The sequence below is a fragment of the Entelurus aequoreus genome, linkage group LG08 (assembly GCF_033978785.1).
Source record: "Entelurus aequoreus isolate RoL-2023_Sb linkage group LG08, RoL_Eaeq_v1.1, whole genome shotgun sequence".
Lineage (NCBI taxonomy): Eukaryota > Metazoa > Chordata > Actinopteri > Syngnathiformes > Syngnathidae > Entelurus > Entelurus aequoreus.
Window position 1 is genome coordinate 10,145,761 of NC_084738.1, and position 27,707 is coordinate 10,173,467.

Sequence of the window (27,707 nt, forward strand, 5' to 3'; positions counted from 1 at the left end):
AGTTGCTTGGTACCACTTGTTGGTTTGCATGTATAAAATCGTTAGAACCCCTAATACAAAAACAGGGGGAAATATCGTCTTATATTGCCTTTTGTGCACCTCGCTCCATGTTTGAGACACCTTTTTTTTGTTCATTGACATGTGTGTGAGTGAAAGGAAGAAAACCTCTGACTGGCTTGAATAGAAATTGTTTGGTGCCACCTGTTGGTTTGCGTGTATAAAACACAAGACCCTGCATATAATACTATGGAAAAATACCGTCTTATATCTTGGTCAATACAGTAAATTATCCAATGCATACATTAAAGCGACTTTTTCAGATTTTGAGGCACTTTTTTGGACACGTGAGTGCCAGTAGCAATAGGAAGAAAAGCACCGTCTCGCTTAGGAAAACGTTTTTTTCGCCACCACCAGTATAAATCTCTGGATACCAAATATAAGACACAGGAAAAATACTGTCTTATATTGACTTTTTTGGTCATTGCTGTCTATGTGTGTGTGTGAGTGAGTGAGTGACAGGAAGAAAACCTCTGACTGGTTTGGAGAGAAATGACTTGGGGCCACCGGCTGGTTTGCATGTATAAATCATTACACCATAAATATGAGAAAATGATGTCTTATATTCATGTCAATACTTTGTTGAAGTGATTTTGTCACTTTTTGGTCCTTGACTTTTTGTCTGTGTTTGCGTGGAAGTACGAAAAGTGCTAAGGGAGGGAGCCATTTTGGCGCCACCTGTTGGTTGGCATGTATAAATCACCAGACCTCGGATATAACAAAAAGGGAAAAATGCTCATAGATCCACTGAATACATCAGTGATTTATTAACTGTACGCCAAAGAATCACTTAAATATTCACACACAGTGTTACTGTTCAAACTGTATCCAAAAATATTAAATATCCTTGTTAAATAAAACCTCTGCCTTGTCTTTAATGAATACTTAGGCCTACTACGCTACTGTATATTCATGTTGGTCATTATGGTGGCACTCGGAGAGCCAAGTGTTTTCTGAGGTGGTACTTGGTGAAAAAAGTGCATTACATTGACTAATATCGAGGAGTTTTGACTTATTTTTAATAGCCTTTCCCTTCTTTTTCCCCTCTCCAGCACTTACAAAATCCAGCAAATTTCCAAACGGCCGCCACCGAGCTGTTGGACTGGTGCGGCGACCCCCGAGCCTTCCAGCGCCCTTTCGAGCAAAGCCTGATGGGATGTCTAACGGTAAGCCACCGACCTGAACTAGCAACCGTCCTTTCCTCCGCCCTCCCTTCCCTGGCGGCCTCACACTCAGGGTTCAAGGACACGTTAAGGGCCGCTAAAACAACTGCTGTCTTGGCTCTTTCCACAACTCTCTCGAGGGATGGTCGGGAGAAACGGATATTTCTCTCCTTGAGGTGGCAAGAAAAAGCCTGTAAAACCGGCGCAGACGACTTCAGGGACGAACGCAATAATGTCCTCAAAGCACCAAGCAATCACGGGCGGGGAAAAAAGAAAATACGATTTCAAAGCTGTTCTAAAGCCTGCGGGGGGAGTTTGTGATTAATTGAAAAATCAGCATCACACGGAAGGAAAAACATGGCTGCTTTCAGATGTTGCATTCAAACAAAGAGCAACGTTAGCTGTTTAAAAAGTATGTATATACTACATAATATGTACTAACTATACACTGGGGTTACATTTGAGTTACATACTCTTGTTTAGCTTCAATATGTAGCTTGTAGTCTTTTGAGAATAAACTATATACATATATATATATATATATATATATATATGTGTGTGTGTGTGTGTGTGTGTGTGTGTGTGTGTGTGTGTGTGTGTGTGTGTGTGTGTGTGTGTGTGTGTGTGTGTGTATGTACAGTACAGGCCAAAAGTTTGGACACACCTTCTCATTTCAATGCCTTTTCTTTATTATCATGACTATTTACATTGTAGATTGTCACTGAAGGCATCAAAACTATGACACCTGTGAAGTGAAAATCATTTCAGGTGACTACCTGTTGAAGCTCATAGAGAGAATGCCAAGAGTGTGCAGAAAAGTAATCAGAGCAAAGGTTGGCTATTTTGAAGATATATATATATATATATATATATATATATATATATATATATATATATATATATATATATATATATATATATATATATATATATATATATATATATATATATATATATATATATATATATATATATATATATGTATATATATATATATATATATATATATATATATATATATATATACACACACACAATACAGTCCAAAAGTTTGGACACACCTTTGATAAAGCAAAAAATTCCACTAATCAACCTTGATAAGGCACACCTGTGAAGTGAAAACCATTTCAGGTGACTACCTCTTGAAGCTCATTGAGAGAATGCCAAGAGTCTAATCAGAGCCAAGGGTGACTATTTTGAAGAAACTAGAATATTTCAGTTATTTCACCTTTTTTTGTTAAGTACATAACTCCACATGTGTTCATTCATAGTTTTGATGCCTTCAATGACAATCTACAATGTAAATACTCATGAAAATAAAGAAAACACATTGAATGGGAAGGTGTGTCCAAACTTTTGGCCTGTAATGTATGTATCTATGTTTATGTATGTATATATACTATGTGTATGATATATATATATGTATATATATATTTATTTATATATATATATATATATATATATATATATATATATATATATATATATATATATATATATATATTCTGTATATAGTATCCATTACAATTATTAATAAATGAATACGTACAATATTTGTATTGCTACAATTACATACATACATACATACATATATACACAGTATATATATATATATTTATATATATATACATATATACACACAGTATATATACATATTGTATATACAAAGTATATATGTCTCAAACCTCATTTTACTTTAATGTTTGTTGCAAAGTCTCGCCAAAAAGAGCGAGTAGCCACTTGGAAATTTTGTAAAAAAGGGTTAAAAAACGATTAGTTATGCTAAATCCTTATACACAATTAACTGTGTCACAGGTCAAAAATTCACATCAACATTTCAACTTTTTCCCGTCAATTGTAGTCGTTTTTCCCCTTTTTGCGGTTTTCTTCATTAATGTCATTTTTACAATGTGCCGTGGGCTAACAAAAAACTAGCTCCGGGTCGCACTTTGGACACTTCTGTCTTAGACTATTGTAAGTATTTTGCACGTGTTATGTCCAAAGTACCAAAACAGCTAAATCACCCTCTTGTTTGGGTACCAATCACGGTGCAGCAATACCAAAAGGGGTTGAGTTACACTACCGTTCAAAAGTTTGGGGTCACATTGAAATGTCCTTATTTTTGAAGGAAAAGCACTGTACTTTTCAATGAAGATAACTTTAAACTAGTCTTAACTTTAAAGAAATACACTCTATACATTGCTAATGTGGTAAATGACTTTTCTAGCTGCAAATGTCTGGTTTTTGGTGCAATATCTACATAGGTGTATAGAGGCCCATTTCCAGCAACTATCACTCCAGTGTTCTAATGGTACAATGTGTTTGCTCATTGGCTCAGAAGGCTAATTGGTGATTAGAAAACCCTTGTGCAATCATGTTCACACATCTGAAAACAGTTTAGCTCGTTACAGAAGCTACAAAATTGACCTTCCTTTGAGCAGATTGAGTTTGTGGAGCATCACATTTGTGGGGTCAATTAAACGCTCAAAATGGCCAGAAAAAGAGAACTTTCATCTGAAACTCGACAGTCTATTCTTGTTCTTAGAAATGAAGGCTATTCCACAAAATTGTTTGGGTGAGCCCAAACTTTTGAACGGTAGTGTAGACTCGCTGTTCTCTCTCCGTTGGTCGTCTAATTTGTAACTTAAATGGAGAGAAGACAACAAAAAACCCAAAATTTTTTAAAAATGTGTCTTTGCGTTTACGATGTCACGCTAATTAAGTAGTTAGCGACTTTACAGTTCGCCCTTACAATGCCCAATCTAACTGTGGTGAGCTGAACTAGACTCTAATTAGAGAAACAACCCAATTGAAGATGTTGACTGGGGGCGTTTAGTTTTTGTCTTCCAACGCCAACAACACCGAAACCGCTAACCGCTCATTCCCCGCTGAGAAAATTACAATCTCTTTCCTACTTTATGGCTTGTATCAACCTGAAACCATGCTAAACGCTTTAAAAAAAACAACAGAAAAGAGATGTTCAGCAATTTGCGGAATTGTCTCACTATGTGGAGCCCGAGGGCGATGTCCTCACGTCCAAAGTACCGCATGTTGTTTTTTAATACCTCAACGTAAACTAGCATGCAGCTTGTTTATTTTAGGGAGGTTAATTTCAGAACTGTGCTGAGGACGACTGAAAGTGCGTGTTGTAAAGGCGCTCGTTTGGCTTATGGAGCGCCACCGCAAACCCCCTCCGGCTCGCTACAATTAAGGTGCTGAAATTAGAAGCGCTACTCGTAACGTAGTCGAGACGCTAATTAGGCGGCTCATACGCGTATATCTGCGTCTTAATGGAGGGGATTCCTAGTATAAATAAGAGAGCAGATATACATACTTGGTGTTGGTCTCGCGTCAAGACTGTATTTACGTAAGATAATGACACGGTGCATGCAGGGAGCTGGGCTCAGCTGTGCTAACGACTGCATGTGGACGTCAAGGACTCTTCAGCGTCTCTTTGAGATGATGCTCGCAGCGGTGATTCAAAGCTCTGCCGGATTGTATGAGACTGCTCATGTTACAGGTGGTAAATGTGATACGATATCATCACAATACAACTGTAGTGCGGGGAAAGAACAGCTATAAAATGATCGGGCCGCACGTGTAGCAGAGTGAAGCATGTCATCATTGATCAGTAGTATCCAAACTGGGCTTTTAGTTGGTTTGGTTTGCTGTCATTGGTTTTACAAAACCCAAAACCAGTGAAGCTGGCACGTTGTGTAAATGGTAAATAAAAACAGAATACAATGATTTGCAAATCCTTTTCAACCTATATTTAATTGAATAGGCTGCAAAGACAAGATACTTAACGTTCGAACTAGAAAACGTTGTTATTTTTTGCAAATACTAGCTCATTTGGAATTTGATGCCTGCAACATGTTTCAAAAAAGCTGGCACAAGTGTCAAAAAAGACTGAGAAAGTTGAGGAATGCTCATCAAACACTTATTTGGAACATCCCACAGGTGAACAGGCTAATTGGGAACAGGCGGGTGCCATGATTGGGTATAAAAGCAGCTTCCATGAAATGCTCCGTCATTCACAAACAAGTATGGGGCGAGGGTCACCACTTTGTGAACAAATGCGTGAGCAAATTGTCCAACAGTTTAAGAACAACATTTCTCAACCAGCTATTGCAAGGAATTTAGGGATTTCACCATCTACGGTCCGTAATATCATCAAAAGTTTCAGAGAATCTGCACGTAAGCGGCAATGCTCGTGACCTTCGATCCCTCAGGCAGTACTGCATCAAAAAGCGACATCAGTGTGGAAAGGATATCACCACATTGGCTCAGGAACACTTCAGAAAACCACTGTCAGTAACTACAGTTGGTCGCTACATCTGTAAGTGCAAGTTAAAACTCTATTACGCAAAGCAAAAGCCATTTATCAACAACACCCAGAAACGCTGCCGGCTTCGCTGCGCCCGAGCTCATCTAAGATGGACTGATGCAAAGTGTAAAAGTGTTCTGTGGTCTGACGAGTCCACATTTCAAATTGTTTTTGGAAACTATGGACGTCGTGTCCTGCGGACCAACGAGGAAAAGAACCATCCGGACTGTTATAGTTCAAAAGCCAGCATCTGTGATGGTATGGGGGTGTATTAGTGCCAAAGGCATGGGTAACTTACACATCTGTGAAGGCACCATCAATGCTGAAAGGTACATACAGGTTTTGGAGCGACATATGTTGCCATCCAAGCAACGTCTATTTCATGGACGCCCCTGCTTATTTCAGCAAGACAATGCCTAGCCACGTGTTGCAACAGTGTGGCTTTGTAGTGCGGGTACTAGACTGGCCTGCCTGTAGTCCAGACCTGTCTTACATTGAAAATGTGTGGCGCATTATGAAGCCTAAAATATCTGTTGAAAAACTTAAGCTGTACATCAAGCAATAATGGGTAAGAATTCCACATGAAAAGCTTCAAAAATGTGTCTCCTCAGTTCCCAAACGTTTACTAAGTGTTGTTAAAAGGAAAGGCCATGTAACACAGTGGTGAACATGCCCCTGTGCCAACTTTTTTTGCAATGTGTTGCTGCCATTAAATTCTAAGTTAATTATTTGCCAAAAAAAAATTGTTTCTCAGTTTTAACAATAAATATCTTGTCTTTGCAGTCCATTCAATTGAATATAAGTTGAAAAGGATTTGCAAATCATTGTATTCTGTTTTTATTTACGAATTACACGTGCCAACTTCATTGGTTTTGGGTTTTGTCTATGGCGATACAGATGTTAGGCGGTATCGACCATCCCTGATTGGACACTGATTGTTTTGTTGGCCATATACCGTATATCATAAACGGGAGAAGTGACATTATCCCGACTTTTCGCCCGATGTGTTCAGGTGGTCAGCCGGGTCGCAGCGCAGCAAGGCTTCGACTTGGACCTGGGCTACCGACTCCTGGCGGTGTGCGCTGCCAATCGCGACAAATTCACCCCAAAATCGGCAGGTAAGACCGACGTTTTTTTTTGTTCTCCCTTCCTGTGCCGCCGCACCCCGGCCCAAAGTCAGCGTGTCAGGCGTGGTATGAGGAAATCCGTCACGTTGGCGTTGTGAGGGATTATCTGGGTTGATATCGAGGCGTTGGAAGGATTTGGACTTTTGTTTGATTTGGGGGTTTCCGCTTGTCATTGCATATTTCACGTTCTTACGATCTCAGACCTTTTTATATATTAATAGTGTTGGGAAAGTCCCAGTGTTATCGGGCAGCCGTAGCAAAGCCCCCAGACGCTCTGCAGAGGGAGGCCCCCCCCCCCCGCCAAGGAGGTTGTTAAGGAGCAAAGAAAGCGCTCTGTGGAAGCCAAGGAGATGGCCCTTAAACGACTCTCCCCCAGGGCCCCAGGGGCAGGACCTGTTCCCTGACATCCAGCAGGGCCGTTGCCCAGCGACCAAGGGGGTGGAAGAGTGTCACATGACTATAGAGGCCAGAAAAGTTGGCTCTGCGAATGCAACACAAAGTTCAGGGTTTTGGTGTAGAGGACGGCCTTTGCGCTATCAGAGGCTGCGTTTGTGGCACTTATTATTTGTCCAAATAGTTGTTGAAAGAAAAACATAGGAAAAATGGAGTAGAGTGCAACCAGCAACTTTACCGTTTTTGCCCATAAAGTGATCCATTTTCCCTTTAGTCCAGGGGTCGGCAACCAAAAACGTTGAAGGAGCCATTTTGGACCAAAAATACAAAAAACAAATCTGTCTGGAGCCGCAAAAATGAAAAGCCTTATATAAATCTTATAATGAAGGCAACACATGACGCAAGTGTCTATATTAGCTATAATAGCCTACTATCAAAATGACTACCGTATTTTTCGGACTATAAGTCGCTCCGGAGTATAAGTCGCACCGGCCGAAAATGCATAACAAAAAAGGAATAAGTCGCATTTTTGGGGGAAATTTCTTTGATAAAACCCAACACCAAGAATAGACATTTGAAAGGCAATTTAAAGGCCTACTGAAATGAATTTTTTTAATTTAAACGGGAATAGCAGATCCATTCTATGTGTCATACTTGATCATTTCGCGATATTGCCATATTTTTGCTGAAAGGATTTAGTAGAGAAAATCGACGATAAAGTTCGCAACTTTTGCTCGCTGATAAAAAAAAGCCTTGCCTGTACCGGAAGTAGCGTGACGTCACAGGAGCTAGTATTCCTCACAATTCCCCGTTGTTTACAATGGAGCGAGAGATTCGGAGCAACAAAGCGACGATTACCCCATTAATTTGAGCGAGGATGAAAGATTCGTAGATGAGGAACGTTACAGTGAAGGACTGGAGAGGCAGTGATGGACGTATCTTTTTTCGCTCTGACCGTAACTTAGGTACAAGCTGGCTCATTGGATTCCACACTCTCTCCTTTTTCTATTGTGGATCACGGATTTGTATTTTAAACCACCTCGGATACTATATCCTCTTGAAAATGAGAGTCGAGCACGCGAAATGGACATTTAAAGTGACTTTTATCTCCACAACAATACATCGGTGACACACTTAGCTACTGAGCTAACGTGATAGCATCGTTCTCAAATGAAGATAGAAACAAAAGAAATAAACCCCTGACTGGAAGGATAGACAGAAGATCAACAATACTATTAAACCATGGACATGTAACTACACGGTTAAAAATTCTCAGCCTGGTAAGGCTTAACAATGCTGTTGCTAATGACGCTAAGGCTAATTTAGCAACTTAGCAACCGGACCTCACAGAACTATGATAAAAACATTACCGCTCCACCTACGCCAGCCAGCCCTCATCTTCCCATCAACAGCCGTGCTCACCTGCATTCCAGCGATCGACGGCGCGACGAAGGACTTCATCCGTGGGTTTGGCGGCAAGCATCGGCTAGGCGTAGTAAGTAGTCCTTGTTGTGTTGCTGTACGTATTGTACTTAGCCGCTAATACACCGACCGATCCCACCTACAACGTTCTTCTTTGAAGCCTCCATTGTTCTTTAAACAAATTGCAAAAGATTCACCAACACAGATGTCCAGAATACTGTGGAATTTTGTCGAAGAAAACAAGAGGTTTCTGTATCGGGTTCGATGGGGTCCAACCACTTCCGTGGATTTTGTGACGTCACAAAATCGGGTTCGAAATCATATCCAAAGGAGTTTTTCAACCGGAAGTGTGGCAGGAATTTTAAAATTGCACTTTATATGTTAACCCGGCCGTATTGGCATGTGTTTCAATGTTAAGAGTTCATCATTGATATATAAACTATCAGACTGCATGGTCGGTAGTAGTGGCTTTCAGTAGGCCTTTAAAATAAATAAAGAATAGTGAACAACAGGCTGAATAAGTGTACGTTATATGAGGCATAAATAACCAACTGAGAACGTGCCTGGTATGTTAACGTAACATATTATGGTAAGAGTCATTCAAATAACTATAACATATAGAACATGCTATACGTTTACCAAACAATCTGTCACTCCTAATCGCTAAATCCCATGAAATCTTATACGTTTAGTCTCTTACGTGAATGAGCTAAATAATATTATTTGATGTTTTACGGTAATGTGTTAATAATTTCACACATAAGTCGCTCCTGAGTATAAGTCGCACCCCCGGCCAAACTATGAAAAAAACTGCGACTTATAGTCCGAAAAATACGGTATGTGTCGCAGGCTGAAGACAGAAATGTTTAAATTTAATATTTATTCTACACATTTTTACAACATTAGAACCCATTAGTAAATCAGAGGCTACTCAGAAGGTGAGATAACTCCTGGAAATTACTGGCTTTTAATGTGTGTGTCCAAGTTAAAGGAAACGGCAGGCTGTCTTCTTTTAATAGATTTATTACAATCTTTGGCAAGCTAGGTAACGTTTGCTGTGGTCTGGAACAACATGGCACACAAACAACTATCTGAAATGCAGCCAATATTACATACAGATAATGTGTCATGAGACATGCAAAACTAAATTATATACAAAGAGGATAAAAGTAAAGGATATTAAATGAGCTCAAATATACCTACATAAGAGGCATAATGATGCAATATGTACATACAGCTAGCCTGAATAGCATGTTAGCATGGATTAGCTTGCAGTCATGCACTGACCAAATATGCCTGATTAGCACTCCAACAAGTCAGAAACATCAACAAAGCGCACCTTTGTGCATTCACGCACAGCATAAACTAGTTTGCATAATTGGCCATAACGTTATGGGAGAAACTAAAAGTGAGCAAAAAACATGAAAAGTAAAACCGATATGTTCAGAAACCTTCTTCTGTTCCTTCTTTTTATGTTAAGCTGGAGCTGCTGCTCGTTGAGAAGAACGACGCATGCTTTCATGTTAGTGTCTAATATTCAAGTCATGAAATGTAAATGGAAAATTGTCGGCGGTTTTTGAATGGTTATTTATTGGATTTAATGGGTGAAATAGAGGACCTCCTATTGGCGGACTTTTATTTATGTTTATTTACAAGCTAAAATTTATAGAAAAAAATCCATCCATCGCCATGTCTTTCATAATGATAGGCAACATTTTTAAAAAGTGCAGTTCCGCACAATATTTTAAGGAGTCCAGTTGCGAACGATTGAACGCCCTGAGATGCTAACGACCTGGATGAATGAGAACCTTCATCGGAATAGTTTAAGCAGTTTCCAATGTTCTATACAATTGTTTGACCAAAACAAAGTCAGTAGTACACAATAACAAAATACAAGCAAAAATTACCCAGCAGGGACAAGACATTGATACAACGTTGATTATACATACATGTCCTTTAAAACTGACTTTGAAACAACGTCGCAAAATAGTTGTATTTGTAAATTGACATATTGATGTCCAACGTTGGAACCACATTGTTGGTTGGGAAATGACCAAATTCCAACGGTCAAATCAACGTCACAACCTGACGTTGATCAAACGTTGTCAAAAAGCATGTTGTTTCAACATTGTATTTATTTGTAGAATATTAGTTGAGAAATGACCAAAATTCAATGGTCAAATCAACGTCAGAACCCAACATTGATTAAACGTTGTCAAAAAGCATGTTGTTTCAACGTTAGGTTTGAGTTGTTCAACGCCAGGACCTAATTCAACAAGTTCTCAACGTTGTTTTAATGTCTTGGGTACTATACTAATGGGAGGGCCATTTTGATATTTTTTTTATTTTTGAAAAAATGCTAAAACAGATGTTGTATATTTAAAGACAAAACTTTGTGTTATAGGTGACTGAGTGTATTTATTATTAATTATAAGTTTAAAACAAGTCAACTTTTTCTCATTACATTCTGATTTTTTGCTCTTTTTTTCTTACAATTTTACTGTTGTTTTTTTAAGATAGAAATGTGATTATATGTATTTTTTCTATTAATTGTATTCTATCATTTAAAGCACTACTGTCTTATTAGTTTCTATTTTATTATTACTTTTTTTTTTAAAAGCGTTTTGTATAAATGTTTTTTTCTTGTTGTTCTTATGTTTATTTTTAGTTTATTTTATTTTAGTGCGCTTTTGCCTTAATTTTAGTCATGTATTATAATCAGATTGGGCACTTTTGCCTTTTATTTTTTACGATTACATTTTTTTCAATTTAGGTTTTTCAAAATCACCTTTGCCGAGTTTATTTTAAAAAAAATTCTATTTAAAAAAAACTATTAAAGCACATATCTTACTTTTAAAGCATTTTGTATAGATGTTTTCCATTCTTTTTTCTGTTATTTTTCTCTTATGATTATTTTGTTTCATTTTTAAAGTCCTTTTGCCCTTTATTTATTTATTTGTTTGTCTATTTATTTATTTATTACACAAATCAGATTAGGCACTTTTGCCTTTTATTTTTTTATCTGTCCTCTTACCAAAGAAGAGTTGGCAACTAGAATACTTTAGCAATTTAGCTCCTGCCCGTAGTCTCTGCTTGGATAAAATGAGTCTCCTTATTCTGCAGGTTATAGGAGTAAATACTGTTTTTTTTTGTAGCATTTTCACATTTTATTGACATAGAAAACCAAAGAAGAGTTGGTAGCTAGAATACTTTAGCATATTTATTATGAGCTACTTTGCTGCTGCCCGTAGTCTCCGCGTGGATAAAATGAGACTCCTTATTCTGCAGGTTATAGGAGTAAATACTGTTTTTTTGTTGCATTTTCACATTTTATTGACATAGAAAACCAAAGAAGAGTTGGCAGCCAGAATACTTTAGCATATTTATTATGAGCAACTTTGCTGCTTCCCGTAGTCTCCGCTTGGATAAAATGAGACTCCTTATTCTGCAGGTTATTGGAGTAAATATTGTTTTTTGTAGCATTTTCACACTTTATTCAAATCGAAAACCAAAGAAGAGTTGGCAACTAGAATACTTTAGCATATTTAGTATGAGCTACTTTGCTGCTGCCCGTAGTCTCTGCTTGGATAAAATTAGTCTCCTTATTCTGCAGGTTATAGGAGTAAATATTGTTTTTGTAGCATTTTCACATTTTATTGACATAGAAAACCAAAGAAGAGTTGGTACCTAGAATACTTTAGCATATTTATTATGAGCAACACTTCTGCTGCCCGTAGTCTCCGCTTGGATAAAATGAATCTCATTATTCTGCAGGTTATACGAGTAAATATTGTTTTTGTTGCATTTTCACATTTTATTGACATAGAAAACCAAAGAAGAGTTGGTACCTAGAATACTTTAGCATATTTATTATGAGCAACTTTGCTGCTTCCCGTAGTCTCCGCTTGGATAAAATGAGACTCCTTATTCTGCAGGTTATAGGAGTAAATGTTGTTTTTTGTAGCATTTTCACACTTTATTCAAATCGAAAACCAAAGAAGAGTTGGCAGCTAGAATACTTTAGCATATTTAGTATGAGCTACTTTGCTGCTGCCCGTAGTCTCTGCTTGGATAAAATGAGACTCCTTATTCTGCAGGTTATAGGAGTAAATATTATTTTTCTAGCATTTTCACATTTTATTGACATAGAAAACCAAAGAAGAGTTGGTAACTAGAATACTTTAGCATATTTTTTATGAGCTACTTTGCTGCTGCCCGTAGTCTCCGCTTGGATAAAATGAGACTCCTTATTCTGCAGGTTATAGGAGTAAATATTGTTTTTTGTAGCATTTTCACACTTTATTCAAATCGAAAACCAAAGAAGAGTTGGCAACTAGAATACTTTAGCATTTTTAGCATGAGCTACTTTGCTGCTTCCCGTAGTCTCCGCTTGGATAAAATGAGACTCCTTATTCTGCAGGTTATAGGAGTAAATATTGTTTTTGTAGCATTTTCACATTTTATTGACATAGAAAACCAAAGAAGAGTTGGTACCTAGAATACTTTAGCATATTTATTATGAGCAACTTGGCTGCTTCCCGTAGTCTCCGCTTGGATAAAATGAGACTCCTTATTCTGCAGGTTATAGGAGTAAATATTGTTTTTTGTAGCATTTTCACACTTTATTCAAATCGAAAACCAAAGAAGAGTTGGCAACTAGAATACTTTAGCATTTTTAGTATGAGCTACTTTGCTGCTGCCCGTAGTCTCTGCTTGGATAAAATGAGTCTCCTTATTCTGCAAGTTATAGGAGTAAATATTATTTTTGTAGCATTTTCACATTTTATTGACATAGAAAACCAAAGAAGAGTTGGTAACTAGAATACTTTAGCATTTTTAGTATGAGCTACTTTGCTGCTGCCCGTAGTCTCTGCTTGGATAAAATGAGTCTCCTTATTCTGCAAGTTATAGGAGTAAATATTATTTTTGTAGCATTTTCACATTTTATTGACATAGAAAACCAAAGAAGAGTTGGTAACTAGAATACTTTAGCATATTTTTTATGAGCTACTTTGCTGCTGCCCGTAGTCTCCGCTTGGATAAAATGAGACTCCTTATTCTGCAGGTTATAGGAGTAAATTTTTTTTTTTTTGTAGCATTTTCACATTTTATTGACATAGAAAACCAAAGAAGAGTTGGCAACTAGAATACTTTAGCATATTTATTATGAGCTACTTTGCTGCTGCCCGTAGTCTCCGCTTGGATAAAATGAGACTCCTTATTCTGCAGGTTATAGGAGTAAATATTGTTTTTTGTAGCATTTTCACACTTTATTCAAATCGAAAACAAAAGAAGAGTTGGCAACTAGAATACTTTAGCATATTTAGTATGAGCTACTTTGCTGCTGCCCGTAGTCTCTGCTTGCATAAAATGAGTCTCCTTATTCTGCAGGTTATAGGAGTAAATATTGTTTTTGGTAGCATTTTCACATTTTATTGACATAGAAAACCAAAGAAGAGTTGGTAACTAGAATACTTTAGCATATTTATTATGAGCTACTTTGCTGCAGCCCGTAGTCTCCGCTTGGATAAAACGAGACTCCTTATTCTGCAGGTTATAGGAGTAAATACTGTTTTTTTTGTAGCATTTTCACATTTTATTGACATAGAAAACCAAAGAAGAGTTGGCAGCTAGAATACTTTAGCATATTTATTATGAGCAACTTTGCTGCTGCCCGTAGTCTCCGGTTGGATAAAATGAGACTCCTTATTCTGCAGGTTATAGGAGTAAATATTGTTTTTTTGTAGCATTTTCACATTTTATTGACATAGAAAACCAAAGAAGAGTTGGCAGATAGAATACTTTAGCATATTTAGTATGAGCTACTTTGCTGCTGCCCGTAGTCTCTGCTTGGATAAAATGAGTCTCTTTATTCTGCAAGTTATAGGAGTAAATATTATTTTTGTAGCATTTTCACATTTTATTGACATAGAAAACCAAAGAGGAGTTGGTAACTAGAATACTTTAGCATATTTATTATGAGCTACTTTGCTGCTGCCCGTAGTCTCCGCTTGGATAAAATGAGACTCCTTATTCTGCAGGTTATAGGAGTAAATATTGTTTTTTTTGTAGCATTTTCACATTTTATTGACATAGAAAACCAAAGAAGAGTTGGTAACTAGAATACTTTAGCATATTTATTATGAGCTACTTTGCTGCTGCCCTTAATTTCCTCTTGGACAAAACCAGTCTTATTCTTAAGGTTGTAGAAGTAAATACTGTTTGTTTGTTAGCATTTTCCCAGCTTATTTACATATAAAACCAATATTTAGTATATTTGAAAAGGCAAAACTTTTTAAATTAGGTTTGTTGGGTATACTTGCACAAAGTATCGGATTGGTATCGCCAACCGCCAGCCTGAATTTTACTCGGGATCAGAAAGAAAGGAAAGCAAATCAGTGGTATCGCACATGACTAATAATCAGACAATCTTTGGAGTCGTTAAAGAGTTCACAAAGAGTTCTGCTGTACTTTGTGGGCGTCTCGACTATTTTTCTGTCTGTGGTGTGACCGTGCCGATTAATTTATTTTACGCCATCGGAATACGTCCGCCGACCATGAGAGAAAAATTGGGCGATTTCAGCTGATTTCAGCAATGTAAAAAAAAAAGAAATCAATGTTCATCTTGTAGCGTTGACATCCATTATAAAGTGGCTTTAGGGCTCGTACTGTGCTGGGAAAAGCTGAGATGTGCGGAACTGGTGGACATAAATGTCGATCATCTTGACATAAACTTCATTATCACTTCTGGGGTTTTTATCTGAATTGTGACAAAGAGAGCACTTGTTTTAAAGATATGTCTGTTCTACTTAAGTTTAATTGCTTTTTCCCTTGAATGGCGCTGAACAGTTGACAAGACAAGTAAAGGCGGCGGTGTAATTTAGCGACTTGAACAACCGATAGCTTCAATGATGCACTCAGGAAGGGGGGCGGCGGCGGACAGGAATGATTGGAGAGGGGGTAGATCTTGCAGCTCTTTTTTTTTTTTGCCTTTGTGCAGGAGGCCCACAATGCACAGGGGCGGCTAAGAGGGGGGATGGGTGCTAGTAGTGACCTCTTTGTGAATGAGATTAGCCCGTTCTATTAATCCGTGATTACTAGGAGCGTCTTAGTGCAGGGCGTCCGCCATTGCACGTGGAGCTCTGGCGCCATCAAAGCGAGTTTGCTGGCCCTCATAGGATAAACTCATCAAACACCCCATTTTATCAAGCTTGATAGGGATACCGCAAAAAATAAAATAAAAAATAATCGCAATTTTTCACTCTGTGGCTTAGAGTGGTACATTCCCGATTGTTTGCGCTTCAACAGGCTCTTGGAATGCCTCGCCTCAGAAAGGGTGAAAAGAGGCTCAGGCTCAGCAGACAAAGTTATTCATCTCGCGGAACAAACAAGCTTTTTCAGCAGATAATTAGTCGGGTAGGCCGGGTTTGTCTCTTAGTTTTTTTCTAACACATGTAGCGTCGCCTGATGGTTACACGTCCTCGCATGACCGGGATAACCTCGGAGAGAGAAAGTTCACCGACAAGCAGGCTTTTGTCAGCCGTGTCTGGCTGGCTGTGTCATCTGTGTCGGGACAGTGCTGGTACAAAAAAGACATTTCCTGATGAGAATGTCCAGATTATGACCGCTGATAGGAAGTGCCGGAGGTAACTAACTAACGCTAGTAGCCATATTGCATAGCCGAAACCAAGCAGTGATGCATTTTCTTAAGTGGGAATATGTATTTGTTTATTTTATTTTTTACCATTTAAACTTTTTATTTAAGTTTTTCAAAAGCACTTTCACCCTATTATTTTTTTATGTTATATATATATATATATATATATATATATATATATATATATATATATATATATATATATATATATATATATATATATATATATATATATATATATATATATATATATATATATATATATATATATATACACACACACACACACACATATATATATATGTATATACACATATATCCATATATATATGTACATACATATAAAATAAATCTATCTTTTAAAGCACTACTGCCTTATTAGTTTCTATTTGTGTTATTGTATTTTTTAAAGTGTTTTGTATAATGGGTTTTTGTTGTTGTTGTTCTTATGTTTATTTTGTTTATTTGTTATTGTTTTATTTTTTTAGTGCACTTTAACCTTAACTTTATTCATGTATTACAATCAGATTGGGCACTTTTGCCTCTTTTTATACTATTTTTCAAAAGCACTTTTGCCTTGTTTTTTTGTTTTTTTTACTATTTAGAAAAAAAGATTAAAGCACATATCTTACTTTTAAAGCCTTTTGTATATTTTTTGCCATTCATTTTTTTGTTATTTTTCTCTTATGATTATTTTGTTTCATGTTTAAAGTTATTTTGCCCTTACTTTATTTATTTATTTGTTTGTCTATTTATTTATTTAGTACACGAATCAGATTAGGCACTTTTGCCTTTTTATTTTTACTTGTTTTTTTCCAAAAGCTCTTTTGCCCAATTTATTTAAATTGTTTTAGTATTATGATTATTTATATTTTATTTTTTAAAGCACTTCTTCCTTATATTTTCTACTTTTTATTATTATTATTTATCTTATTATTAAAGCATTTTCTTATATTTTTCTGTTATTATTCTTGTGATGAAATTGTTTTATTTGTTGTTGTTTTGCCTTAACTGGTTATTTTGATTGTATACATTATTAATGATAATGATAATAATTCTGAGAGTAGAGAGAATAATCAGTTAGCTGATTAATTGATCGTTAAAAAAATGCTGCTACAGTAGAAGAAGTCATTTTCAAGTAGCAACATGATGGACTTTTGTAGCATTATTGTTAGTCTTTTTAAGTGAAGTTTAAAAAAATTAATATAAATACATTTCCTTTGTTATTTTTGCCATTTGAAACGGATAAGTTAAAATATTTAAGAAAAAAAATCAGTTGATTGATTTGTAAATTTTTAAATTAGATCAAAGCATTCACATTTTCTACATAAGTATCGACAATTATAAATGTGTAAAAAAAAAAAAAAATCATGCTACACAAGTTAGCTATTACTTGAGATATTTGAATTTAAAATAAAATAAAAAAATATGTTACTGTTGATTAACTGATTCTTTATCTTATTTTTCTGTCCATCACGGACATTTAGACAGATAAGTTAAACGACAAGTTTCCACCTTAGCACTGTCTGCTCATCATAGTCCTCATTGCCATTCAATATCAACACAAGCCCTCAACACTTGAATCCAATCAAAAAACTTCACTTTTTCCTGCAACAAGTGAAGTGAAGCATTTATTCACTGAAGTAAGCACCTCACAGCCACTGGGGAGCATATTTTCACACCTATTACAATTTAGCAGTGGTTATATATATATGTATATATGTGCATGTTAATGTTTATAGCATATATTGTGGTAAATTAAGCACTTTTAAGCATACAAATGGCCGCTGCTCAGTAGAGGGCTCTCATAATGTTAAAAAAAATGTAACAGTTTATTATGTTCTACTATAGAACATTTTCGAGTTATGAGTAATAATTACTACTTTGCGGAAAAAAATTTGTTTGGAAACCAATTAACAGCGATAAATGAGGGTTTAATGTATTACCATTATTATTATTATTATTATTAATTATTATTACTATATATTCCATCCATCCATCTTCTTCCGCTTATCCGAGATCAGGACGCGGGGGCAGCAGCCTAAGCAGGGAAGCCCAGACTTCCCTCTCCCCAGCCACTTCGTCCAGCTCTTCCCGGGGGATCCCGAGGCGTTCCCAGGCCAGCCGGGAGACATAGTCTTCCCAACGTGTCCTGGGTCTTCCCCGTGGTCCTCCTACCGGTCGGACGTGCCCTAAACACCTCCCTAGGAAGGCGCTCGGGTGGCATCCTGACCAGATGCCCGAACCACCTCATCTGGTTCCTCTCGATGTGGAGGAGCAGCGGCTTTACTTTGAGCTCCCCCCGGATGGCAGAGCTTCTTACCCTATCTCTAAGGGAGAGGCCCGCCACCCGGCGGAGGAAACTCATTTCAGCCGCTTGTACCCGTGATCTTGTCCTTTCGGTCATAACCCAAAGCTCATGACCATATATTATTATATAGTCATATATAATTACACTTTCATTATTATTATTATCATTGCTATTATTATTATTGTTTTATATTATTGTTCCTATTATTAGTACTGTATTAATAATATTATTATTATTATCTTATAGTCCTATGTAGGTAAATATTTTTTTTTCTATTTATTGTTTTAATTGGTTTTACCCTTTAAAATCATTTTAATCATATTTATTTTTATATTGTTTTTATATCGGTTTTATATATATTTTGTTTTTATTCAGTCATTGGTGGAGCTAAGGATAGTATTTGAATCTTGTATTTAATATTTTTGTGCAGCACTTTGGAAACATTTAAATGTGCTATATAAATAAAGTGGATTGGATTAATTTGATTAGAAAAAAACTTTGATTTATATTCTGTGGCTCCAATTAAACTCATTACCGTAATTAAAAAGTGGATCAAATCCGGACTGCCAGGAACTTCGAATACATGGACATAGTTTCCAGCACGGAACTTGCATAAATCGAGCGCTCATGAGAGCTGTGGTGTGTGGGTGTCGTTGTCCGTGTGGCGGCGAACAGCGGATGCTTTAAGTCATTTGTTTTAATCATGCACACATTTATTAGAAACATTAAAGGTTATGACAAGCAGATTTTTTTTATTTATTATTTCAACTACTTCTATTAAAATGTGTTTTATCTGATTACTCCATCAATCAAGCAAACTGATAGATAACTAAAACAACCAATAGCAAAACCCTAATTATTACTGCTTTCTTTTTTGTACAAAATCCTACTAACACTCTTTTTTTGCTGTTTTTTCCTACGTATTGGCTGACTATGTTTTGACCACGTGTCTTACATGACGCAATATTATTCAACCCCAAAAAATTACCTTTAACACAGATGAAAAACTAAGGTGTGTTTTACCCGATTATTCGATTAATCGAACACACTAATCAATACTCGAATACTCAAATAATCTATAGCTAAAATAACTATTATTTTTACAATTAATATTATTTCATAGTCCTGACATCCTTATTCTTCTTCTTATTTTTTTATGTTCGTATATACAGTGCAGGCCAAAAGTTTGGACACACCTTCTAATTCAATGTGTTTTCTTTATTTTCATGACTATTTACATTGTAGATTGTCACTGAAGGCATCAAAACTATGAATGAACACATGTGGAGTTATGTACTTTATAAAAAAGGGGGGAAATAACTGAAAACATGTTTTATATTCTAGGTTCTTCAAAATAGCCACCCTTTGCTCTGATAACTTTTTCGTACACTCTTGGCATTCTCTCGATGAACTTCAAGGGGTAGTCACCTGAAATGGTTTTCACTTCACAGGTGTGCTTGAAGCTCATCGAGAGAATGCCAAGAGTGTGCAAAGCAGTAATCAGAGCAAAGGGTGGCTATTTTGAAGAAACTAGAATATAAAACATGTTTTCAGTTATTTCACCTTTTTTTTTGTTAAGTACATAACTCCAAATGTGTTCATTCATAGTTGTGATGCCTTTAGTGACAATCTACAATGTAAATAGTCATGAAAACACATTGAATGAGGAGAAGGTGTGTCCAAACTTTTGGCCTGTACTGTAGGTCAATTTGATGTGTTGTTATTGTTATTATTTTAATTTTTACTTTATAGAAAATACATAGTTGATGGTAAAAAGTTATTTAGTTACTTGGTTGATTGAAGTTTATTTCGAACATACCTGACGTCCTTACTCTTCTTATTTTTGTATGTTCTTATATACACTACCATTCAAAAGTTTGGGACACCCAAACAATTTTGTGGAATAGCCTTCATTTCTAAGAACAAGAATAGACTGTCGAGTTTCAGATGAAAGTTCTCTTTTTCTGGCCATTTTGAGCGTTTAATTGACCCCACAAATGTGATGCTCCAGAAACTCAATCTGCCCAAAGGAAGGTCAGTTTTGTAGCTTCTGTAACAAGCTAAACTGTTTTCAGATGTGTGAACATGATTGCACAAGGGTTTTCTAATCATCAATTAGCCTTCTGAGCCAATGAGCAAACACATTGTACCATTAGAACACTGGAGTGATAGTTGCTGGAAATGGGCCTCTATACACCTATGTAGATATTGCACCAAAAACCAGACATTTGCAGCTAGAATAGTCATTTACCACATTAGCAATGTATAGAGTGTATTTCTTTAAAGTTAGGACTAGTTTAAAGTTATCTTCATTGAAAAGTACAGTGCTTTTCCTTCAAAAATAAGGACATTTCAATGTGACCCCAAACTTTTGAACGGTAGTGTAGGTCAATTTGATGTGTTGTTATTGCTATTATTGTCATTTTTACTTTATCGTAAATACATAGTTGATGGTAAAAAGTGACTTTATTTCGAACATACATACATTTACAATATGATCCATCCCATTTTTTACATATTTTCATTTTCTCTTTACAACATGTCCGAATTACCATGAATTGATTAACGTGGACCCCGACTTAAACAAGTTGAAAAACGTATTCGGGTTTTACCATTTAGTGGTCAATTGTACGGAATATGTACTGTACTGTGCAATCTACTAATAAAAGTCTCAATCAATCAAAAGGAGTATTAAGAAGGAGAGCTTATCTAACCGTACCCCTCTTCCATAGTCACTTTACTATTAATTGTATTCTATCTTTTAAAGCACTACTGCCTTATTAGTTTCTATTCTTATTCTTATTATTATTTTATTTTTTTAAGTGTTTTGTATAATTGTTTTTTGTTGTTGCTACAACATGTCCGAAAAGGAGTAGCAAGAAGCAGAGCTTATCTAACCGTACCCCTCTTCCATAGTCACTTTACTATTAATTGTATTCTATATTTAAAGCACTACTGCCTTATTAGTTTCTATTCTTATTCTTATTTTATTTTTTAAAGTGTTTTGTATAATTGTTTTTTGTTGTTTCTACAACATGTCCGAAAAGGAGTAGCAAGAAGCAGAGCTTATCTAACCGTACCCCTCTTCCATAGTCACTTTACTATTAATTGTATTCTATCTTTTAAAGCACTATTGATTGATTGAGACTTTAATTAGTAGATTGCACAGTACAGTACATATTCCGTACAATTGACCACTAAATGGTAACACCCCAATACGTTTTTCAACTTGTTTAAGTCGGGGTCCACGTTAATCAATTCATGGTACTACTGCCTTATTAGTTTCTATTTTAAATTTTATATTTTAAAGTGTTTTGTATAATTGTTTTGTTGTTGTTGCTACAACGTGTCCGAAAAGGAGTAACAAGAAGCAGAGCTTATCTAACCGTATCACTTAACTATTACTTGTATTATCTGTATTTCTCGTATTAGGATTTATATTAAACACGGTGCTTCATAGCGACACTAGATGTTATGATTGGGCTCATTTCCAAATGTGTTTAACCAAAGAGCCGTGGCTGGTGAGCGCTAATTGGCCCCTCCTCTTCGCCTTGCATGCATCAGAAAGCCACGACACTAAGCCGCCTCCTCCTCCCCCTCCTTAATTACTATTTTGATGGATTAAGTCGCGTGTGAAAAACACTGCCACTACTTTTTTCCCCTTATCCCGCCATATATGTATGTATTACATTGGGCATGTCCTCTTGCTGCTTTTGAATGATTTTGATGGTTATTCGACTGGGGACCGAGGCCGAGATCCAGCCTGTCTAGCACATTAGGCACCACCCCCTCTTTGCAAGTTTGAAATGTGAGCTGCCTTGCTTCTTTTTTTTCTTTTTTTTTTTTTTTAAACTCCCCTCCCCTCCTGTCCTGTCTCCCTTCTGGCTGTGTGGCTCTGCTTCTGTGTGATGTGTGTATTGGGAGAGCGAGCAATGGATCACTAGACAGAAAAGAGGAGATACATCACTAGCAGCTGCATACATACATACCGAGGTGAGGAGATAAGCATTTTGGTTCTCTTTACTCCCCTTCTTGTCTTTACTAACCCTTCTCTACTTCCTGCTAAATCCTTCCCTCACACATCTCCCGTGCCGCTTACCCCCCACCCACTGCACTCCGCTGATGTTTTTTGGGCTGGTTTCGCAGCCCGAGTGCAATGGGAAGCGCGTAGACGGACGGCGAGGAGCCCATTAGCGCCACGGCTCCATCTGTGATTGGCTTTTGCAGAGCGCGGCCATGAATAATTGATGTGCATTGTGCAGTGTGCTCACTGGACACGCCGGCAAGGAGAGAGGAGGCGCTGCCGCTGCCCGGGGAGGTGGGGGAAGAATGCTACAGAGAGGAGAGCAAGGTGGGAGGGGGGTCTTTAAAATAGCTGCCGGCTTCACTAGTGCAGAGATTAGGGCTGCCACCCCCCAAGCCCACCTCCCGTATCGCCCCTTTGTTCCGCTTCATGATGGAGGAGTGAGCATGGCTACTGTTTGTCTCGTCTGCCGCTGGCATTTTTACACCTCTATGTCCCAGTCAAAAGAAGGAGATAACAAATTGCCGCTAAAGCAGGTACCAGTCGTAGCGGAAACAAACCCATGCTCACTTTGCCCTCAGTCTCCCCGTGGACAAAAACAAGTCCGCTTAAGTTGAAGAAGTAAATATTGTCTGTTGGTTAGCGCTGGCCACGAGTGTGGTTTAACAAACATAGCATTAGTTAGATTTGTTGTTATATGCTGCCCTTATCTTACCTTAAAGCTGTGGTGTTGTACTCCACAATCTCCACTTTGCTGCTGTCCTCAGTCTTACCGTTGATACAATTAGTCCCCGTACTGTGTAGAAATGAATACTATTTGTTGCATTTCCACAGTTCATTGACATAGAAAACCAAAGAAGAGTTGGCAATTACAATACTTAATCATTTTTAGTCTTGGCTACTTTGCTGCTGCCCTTAGTCTCCTCTTGGATAAAATGAGTCCCCTTATTCAGTAGGTTGAAGAAATAAATGTTTGTTAGCATTTTCACAGATTAATGACATATAAAACCAAAACAGAGTTGGCAACTACAATAGTATTAGCTACTTTGTCCCAGCCCTTAGTCTCCTCTTGGATAAAATGAGTCCCCTTATGCTGTAGGTTGTGGAAGTAAATATTATTTGATTATTAGCATTTTCACAGTTTATAGACATATAAAACCATAGGAGAGCTGCAAACTAGAGTAGTTTAGCAAATTTCTCATTAGCCAGATTTGGTATTGTATGCTAACATTTTCCTACCTTGAAGCTGCAGTGTTGTACTCCTAAGTCTCGACTCTGCTGCTGCCCTCAGTCTTCCCGTTGATAGAATTAGTCCCCGTACTGAGTAGAAATAAATACTGTTTGTTGCATTTCCACAGTTTATTGACGTACAAAACCAAAGAAGAGTTGGCAACTAGAAATACTTTAGCATATTTAGTATTAGCTCATTTGCTGCTGCCCTTAGTCTCCCCACGCATAAAATTAGTCCACTTATTCTGTAGGTTTCAGAAGTAAATATTGTTTTTGTTAGCATTTTAACACTTTATTGACATAGAAAACCAAAGAAGAGTTGGCAACTAGAAATACTTTAGCATATTTAGTATTAGCTAATGTGTCGCTGCCCTCAGTCTCCCCATGGATAAAATTAGTCCACTTATTCTGTAGGTTTCAGAAGTAAATGTTTTTGTTAGCATGTTCACACTTTATTGACATAGAAAACCAAAGAAGAATTGGCACCTAGAAATACTTTATCATATTTAGTATAAGCTAATTTGTTGCTGCCCTCAGTCTCCCCGTGGATAAAAACGAGTACGCTTAAGTTGAAGAAGTAAATATTGTTTGTTGGTTAGCGTTGGACGTGGAAAACAAAAGTAGCGCTGGTTTAACAAACATAGCATTCGTTACATTTGTTGTTGTATGCTAACCTTATCTTACCTTAAAGCTGCGGTGTTGTACTCCACAATCTCCACTTTGCTGCTGCCCTCAGTCTTAACCGTTGATGCAATTAGTCCCCGTACTGTGTAGAAATAAATATTGTTTGTTGCATTTCCACAGTTTATTGACATAGAAAACCAAAGAAGAGTTGGCAACTACAATACTTAAGCATTTTTAGTCTTGGCTACTTTGCTGCTGCCCTTAGTCTCCTCTTGGATAAAATGAGTCCCCTAATTCAGGAGGTTGAAGAAATAAATGTTTGTTAGCATTTTCACAGATTAATGACATATAAAACCAAAACAGAGTTGGCAACTACAATAGTATTAGCTACTTTGTCCCAGCCCTTAGTCTCCTCTTGGATAAAATGAGTCCCCTTATGCTGTAGGTTGTGGAAGTAAATATTCTTTGATTATTAGCATTTCCACAGTTTATTGACATAGAAAACCAAAGAAGAGTTGGCAACTACAATATATAATAATTTTTAGTCGTGGCTACTTTGCTGCTGCCCTTAGTCTCTTTTTGGATAAAATGAGTCCCCTTATGCTGTAGGTTGTGGAAGTAAATATTATTTGATTATTAGCATTTTCACAGTTTATAGACATAAAACCATAGGAGAGCTGCAAACTAGAGTAGTTTAGCAAATTTCTCATTAGCCAGATTTGGTATTGTATGCTAACATTTTCCTACCTTGAAGCTGCAGTGTTGTACTCCTAAGTCTCGACTCTGCTGCTGCCCTCAGTCTTCCCGTTGATAGAATTAGTCCCCGTACTGAGTAGAAATAAATACTGTTTGTTGCATTTCCACAGTTTATTGATGTACAAAACCAAAGAAGAATTGGCAACTACAAATACTTTAGCATATTTAGTATTAGCTTATTTGTTGCTGCCCTTAGTCTCTCCACGGATAAAATGAGTCCACTTATTCTGTAGGTTTCAGAAGCAAATATTGTTTTTGTTAGCATTTTCACACTTTATTGACATAGAAAACCAAAGAGTTGGCAACTAGAAATACTTTAGCATATTTAGTATTAGCTAATGTGTCGCTGCCTTTAGTCTCCCCATGGATAAAATTAGTCCACTTATTCTGTAGGTTTCAGGAGTAAATGTTTTTGTTAGCATGTTCACACTTTGACATAGAAAACCAAAGAAGAATTGGCACCTAGAAATACTTTAGCATATTTAGTATAAGCTAATTTGTTGCTGCCCTCAGTCTCCCCGTGGATAAAAACGAGTCCGCTTAAGTTGAAGAAGTAAATATTGTTTGTTGGTTAGCGTTGGACGTGGAAAACAAAAGTAGCGCTGGTTTAACATACATAGCATTCGTTACATTTGTTGTTGTATGCTAACCTTATCTTACCTTAAAGCTGCGGTGTTGTACTCCACAATCTCCACTTTGCTGCTGCCATCAGTCTTACCGTTGATACAATTAGTCCCCGTACTGTGTAGAAATAAATATTGTTTGTTGCATTTCCACAGTTTATTGACATAGAAAACCAAAGAAGAGTTGGCAACTACAATACTTAAACATTTTTAGTCTTGGCTACTTTGCTGCTGCCCTTAGTCTCCTCTTGGATAAAATGAGTCCCCTAATTCAGTAGGTTGAAGAAATAAATGTTTGTTAGCATTTTCACAGATTAATGACATAGAAAACCAAAACAGAGTTGGCAACTACAATACTTTAACATATTAAGTATTAGCTACTTAGTCCCAGCCCTTAGTCTCCTCTTGGATAAAAATGAGTCCCCTTATGCTGTAGGTTGTGGAAGTAAATATTATTTAATTATTAGCATTTTCACAGTTTATAGACATATAAAACCACAGGAGAGCTGCAAACTAGAGTAGTTTAGCAAATTTCTCATTAGCCAGATTTGGTATTGTATGCTAACCTTTTCCTACCTTGAAGCTGCAGTGTTGTACTCCTAAGTCTCTACTCTGCTGCTGCCCTCAGTCTTCCCTTTGATAGAATTATTCCACGTACTGTGTAGAGATAAATACGTCCACAGTTTATTGATATACAAAACCAAAGAAGAGTTGGCAACTACAAATACTTTAGCTAATTTAGTATTAGCTCATTTGTTGCTGCCATTAGTCTCTTCTTGGATAAAACGAGTCCTCGTATTCTGAAGGTTGTAGAAGTAAATAATGTTTGTTTGTTAGCATTTTCACAGCTTGTTTACATATAAAACCAAAAAAGAGTTGGGAACTAGAATGCTTTAGCATATTTAGTATTAGCTACTTTGCTGCTGCCCTTCACCTCCTCTTGGATAAAATGAGTCCCCTTATTCTGTAGGTTGAAGAAGTAAATATTGTTTGCTTGTTTATTAGCATTTTCAGTGCAATGACATGGTAAACCAAATAAGCGTTGGTGACTAGAATACTTTAGCATATTTAGTATTAGCTCATTTTTTGCTGCCCTTAGTCTCCCCGTGTATTAAATTAGTCCACTTATTCTGTAGGTTTCAGAAGTAAATATTGTTTTTGTTAGCATTTACACACTTTATTGACATAGAAAACCAAAGATGAGTTGGCAACTAGAATACTTTAGCATATTTAGTATGAGCTACTTTTCTGCTGCCCTTAGTCTCCTCTTGGACCAAACAATTCTCTTCATTCTGTAGGTTATAGAAGTAAATATTGTTTTGTGTAGCATTTTCACATTTTATTGACATAGAAAACCAAAGAAGAGTTGGCAACTGGAATACTTTAGCATATTTAGTATGAGCTAAGTTGCTGCTGCCCTTAGTCTCCTCTTGGATAAAACAAGTCCTCTTACGCTGAAGGTTGTGGAAGTAAATATTGTTTGTTTGTTAGCATTTTCACAGCTTATTCACATATAAAATCAAAAAAGAGTTGGGAACAAGAATACTTTAGCATATTTAGTATTAGCTACTCTGCAACTGCCCTTCATCTCCTTTTGGATAAAATGAGTCTCCTTATTCTGTAGGTTGAAGAAGTAAATATTGTTTGTTTGTTAGCATTTTCAGTGTAGTGTAGTAAACCAAATAAGCGTTGGCGACTAGAATACTTTAGCATATTTAGTATTAGCTCATTTGCTGCTGCCCTTAGTCTCCCCATGGATAAAATCAGTCCACTTATTCTGTAGGTTTCAGAAGTAAATAGTGTTTTTGTTAGCATTTTCAGTGTAGTGACATGGTAAACCAAAGAAGAGTTGGCAACAAAAATACTTTAGCATATTTAGTATGAGCTACTTTGCTGCTGCCCTTTGTCTCCTCTTGGATAAAACGAGTCTACTTATTCTTTTACAGTATTTTGACATATAAAACCATAGGAGAGTTGGAAACTGGAGTAGTTT

The 27,707-nt window shown here is 36.8% G+C and overlaps 1 protein-coding gene and 2 long non-coding RNA genes across 3 annotated transcripts in view; 1 reads left to right on the top strand and 2 right to left on the bottom strand.

Annotated features, from left to right (window-relative positions):
* LOC133655390 (zinc finger MIZ domain-containing protein 1-like) overlaps positions 1–27,707 on the top strand; it is a 260,084-nt gene that overhangs the window by 198,836 nt on the left and 33,541 nt on the right. Inside the window, exons 4-5 of the mRNA XM_062055505.1 lie at positions 1,110–1,223; positions 6,560–6,665. Of these exons, the coding sequence (XP_061911489.1) occupies positions 1,110–1,223; positions 6,560–6,665 (220 nt within the window). The remainder of the gene's footprint in view (positions 1–1,109; positions 1,224–6,559; positions 6,666–27,707) is intronic.
* LOC133655393 (uncharacterized) lies at positions 23,185–24,453 on the bottom strand. The gene is made up of 3 exons (XR_009826993.1): positions 24,396–24,453; positions 23,721–23,801; positions 23,185–23,277 (listed from the first exon to the last, which is right to left on the bottom strand). It is a non-coding gene; the product is annotated as an uncharacterized LOC133655393 (long non-coding RNA).
* LOC133655391 (uncharacterized) lies at positions 25,083–26,373 on the bottom strand. The gene is made up of 3 exons (XR_009826992.1): positions 26,291–26,373; positions 25,752–25,832; positions 25,083–25,163 (listed from the first exon to the last, which is right to left on the bottom strand). It is a non-coding gene; the product is annotated as an uncharacterized LOC133655391 (long non-coding RNA).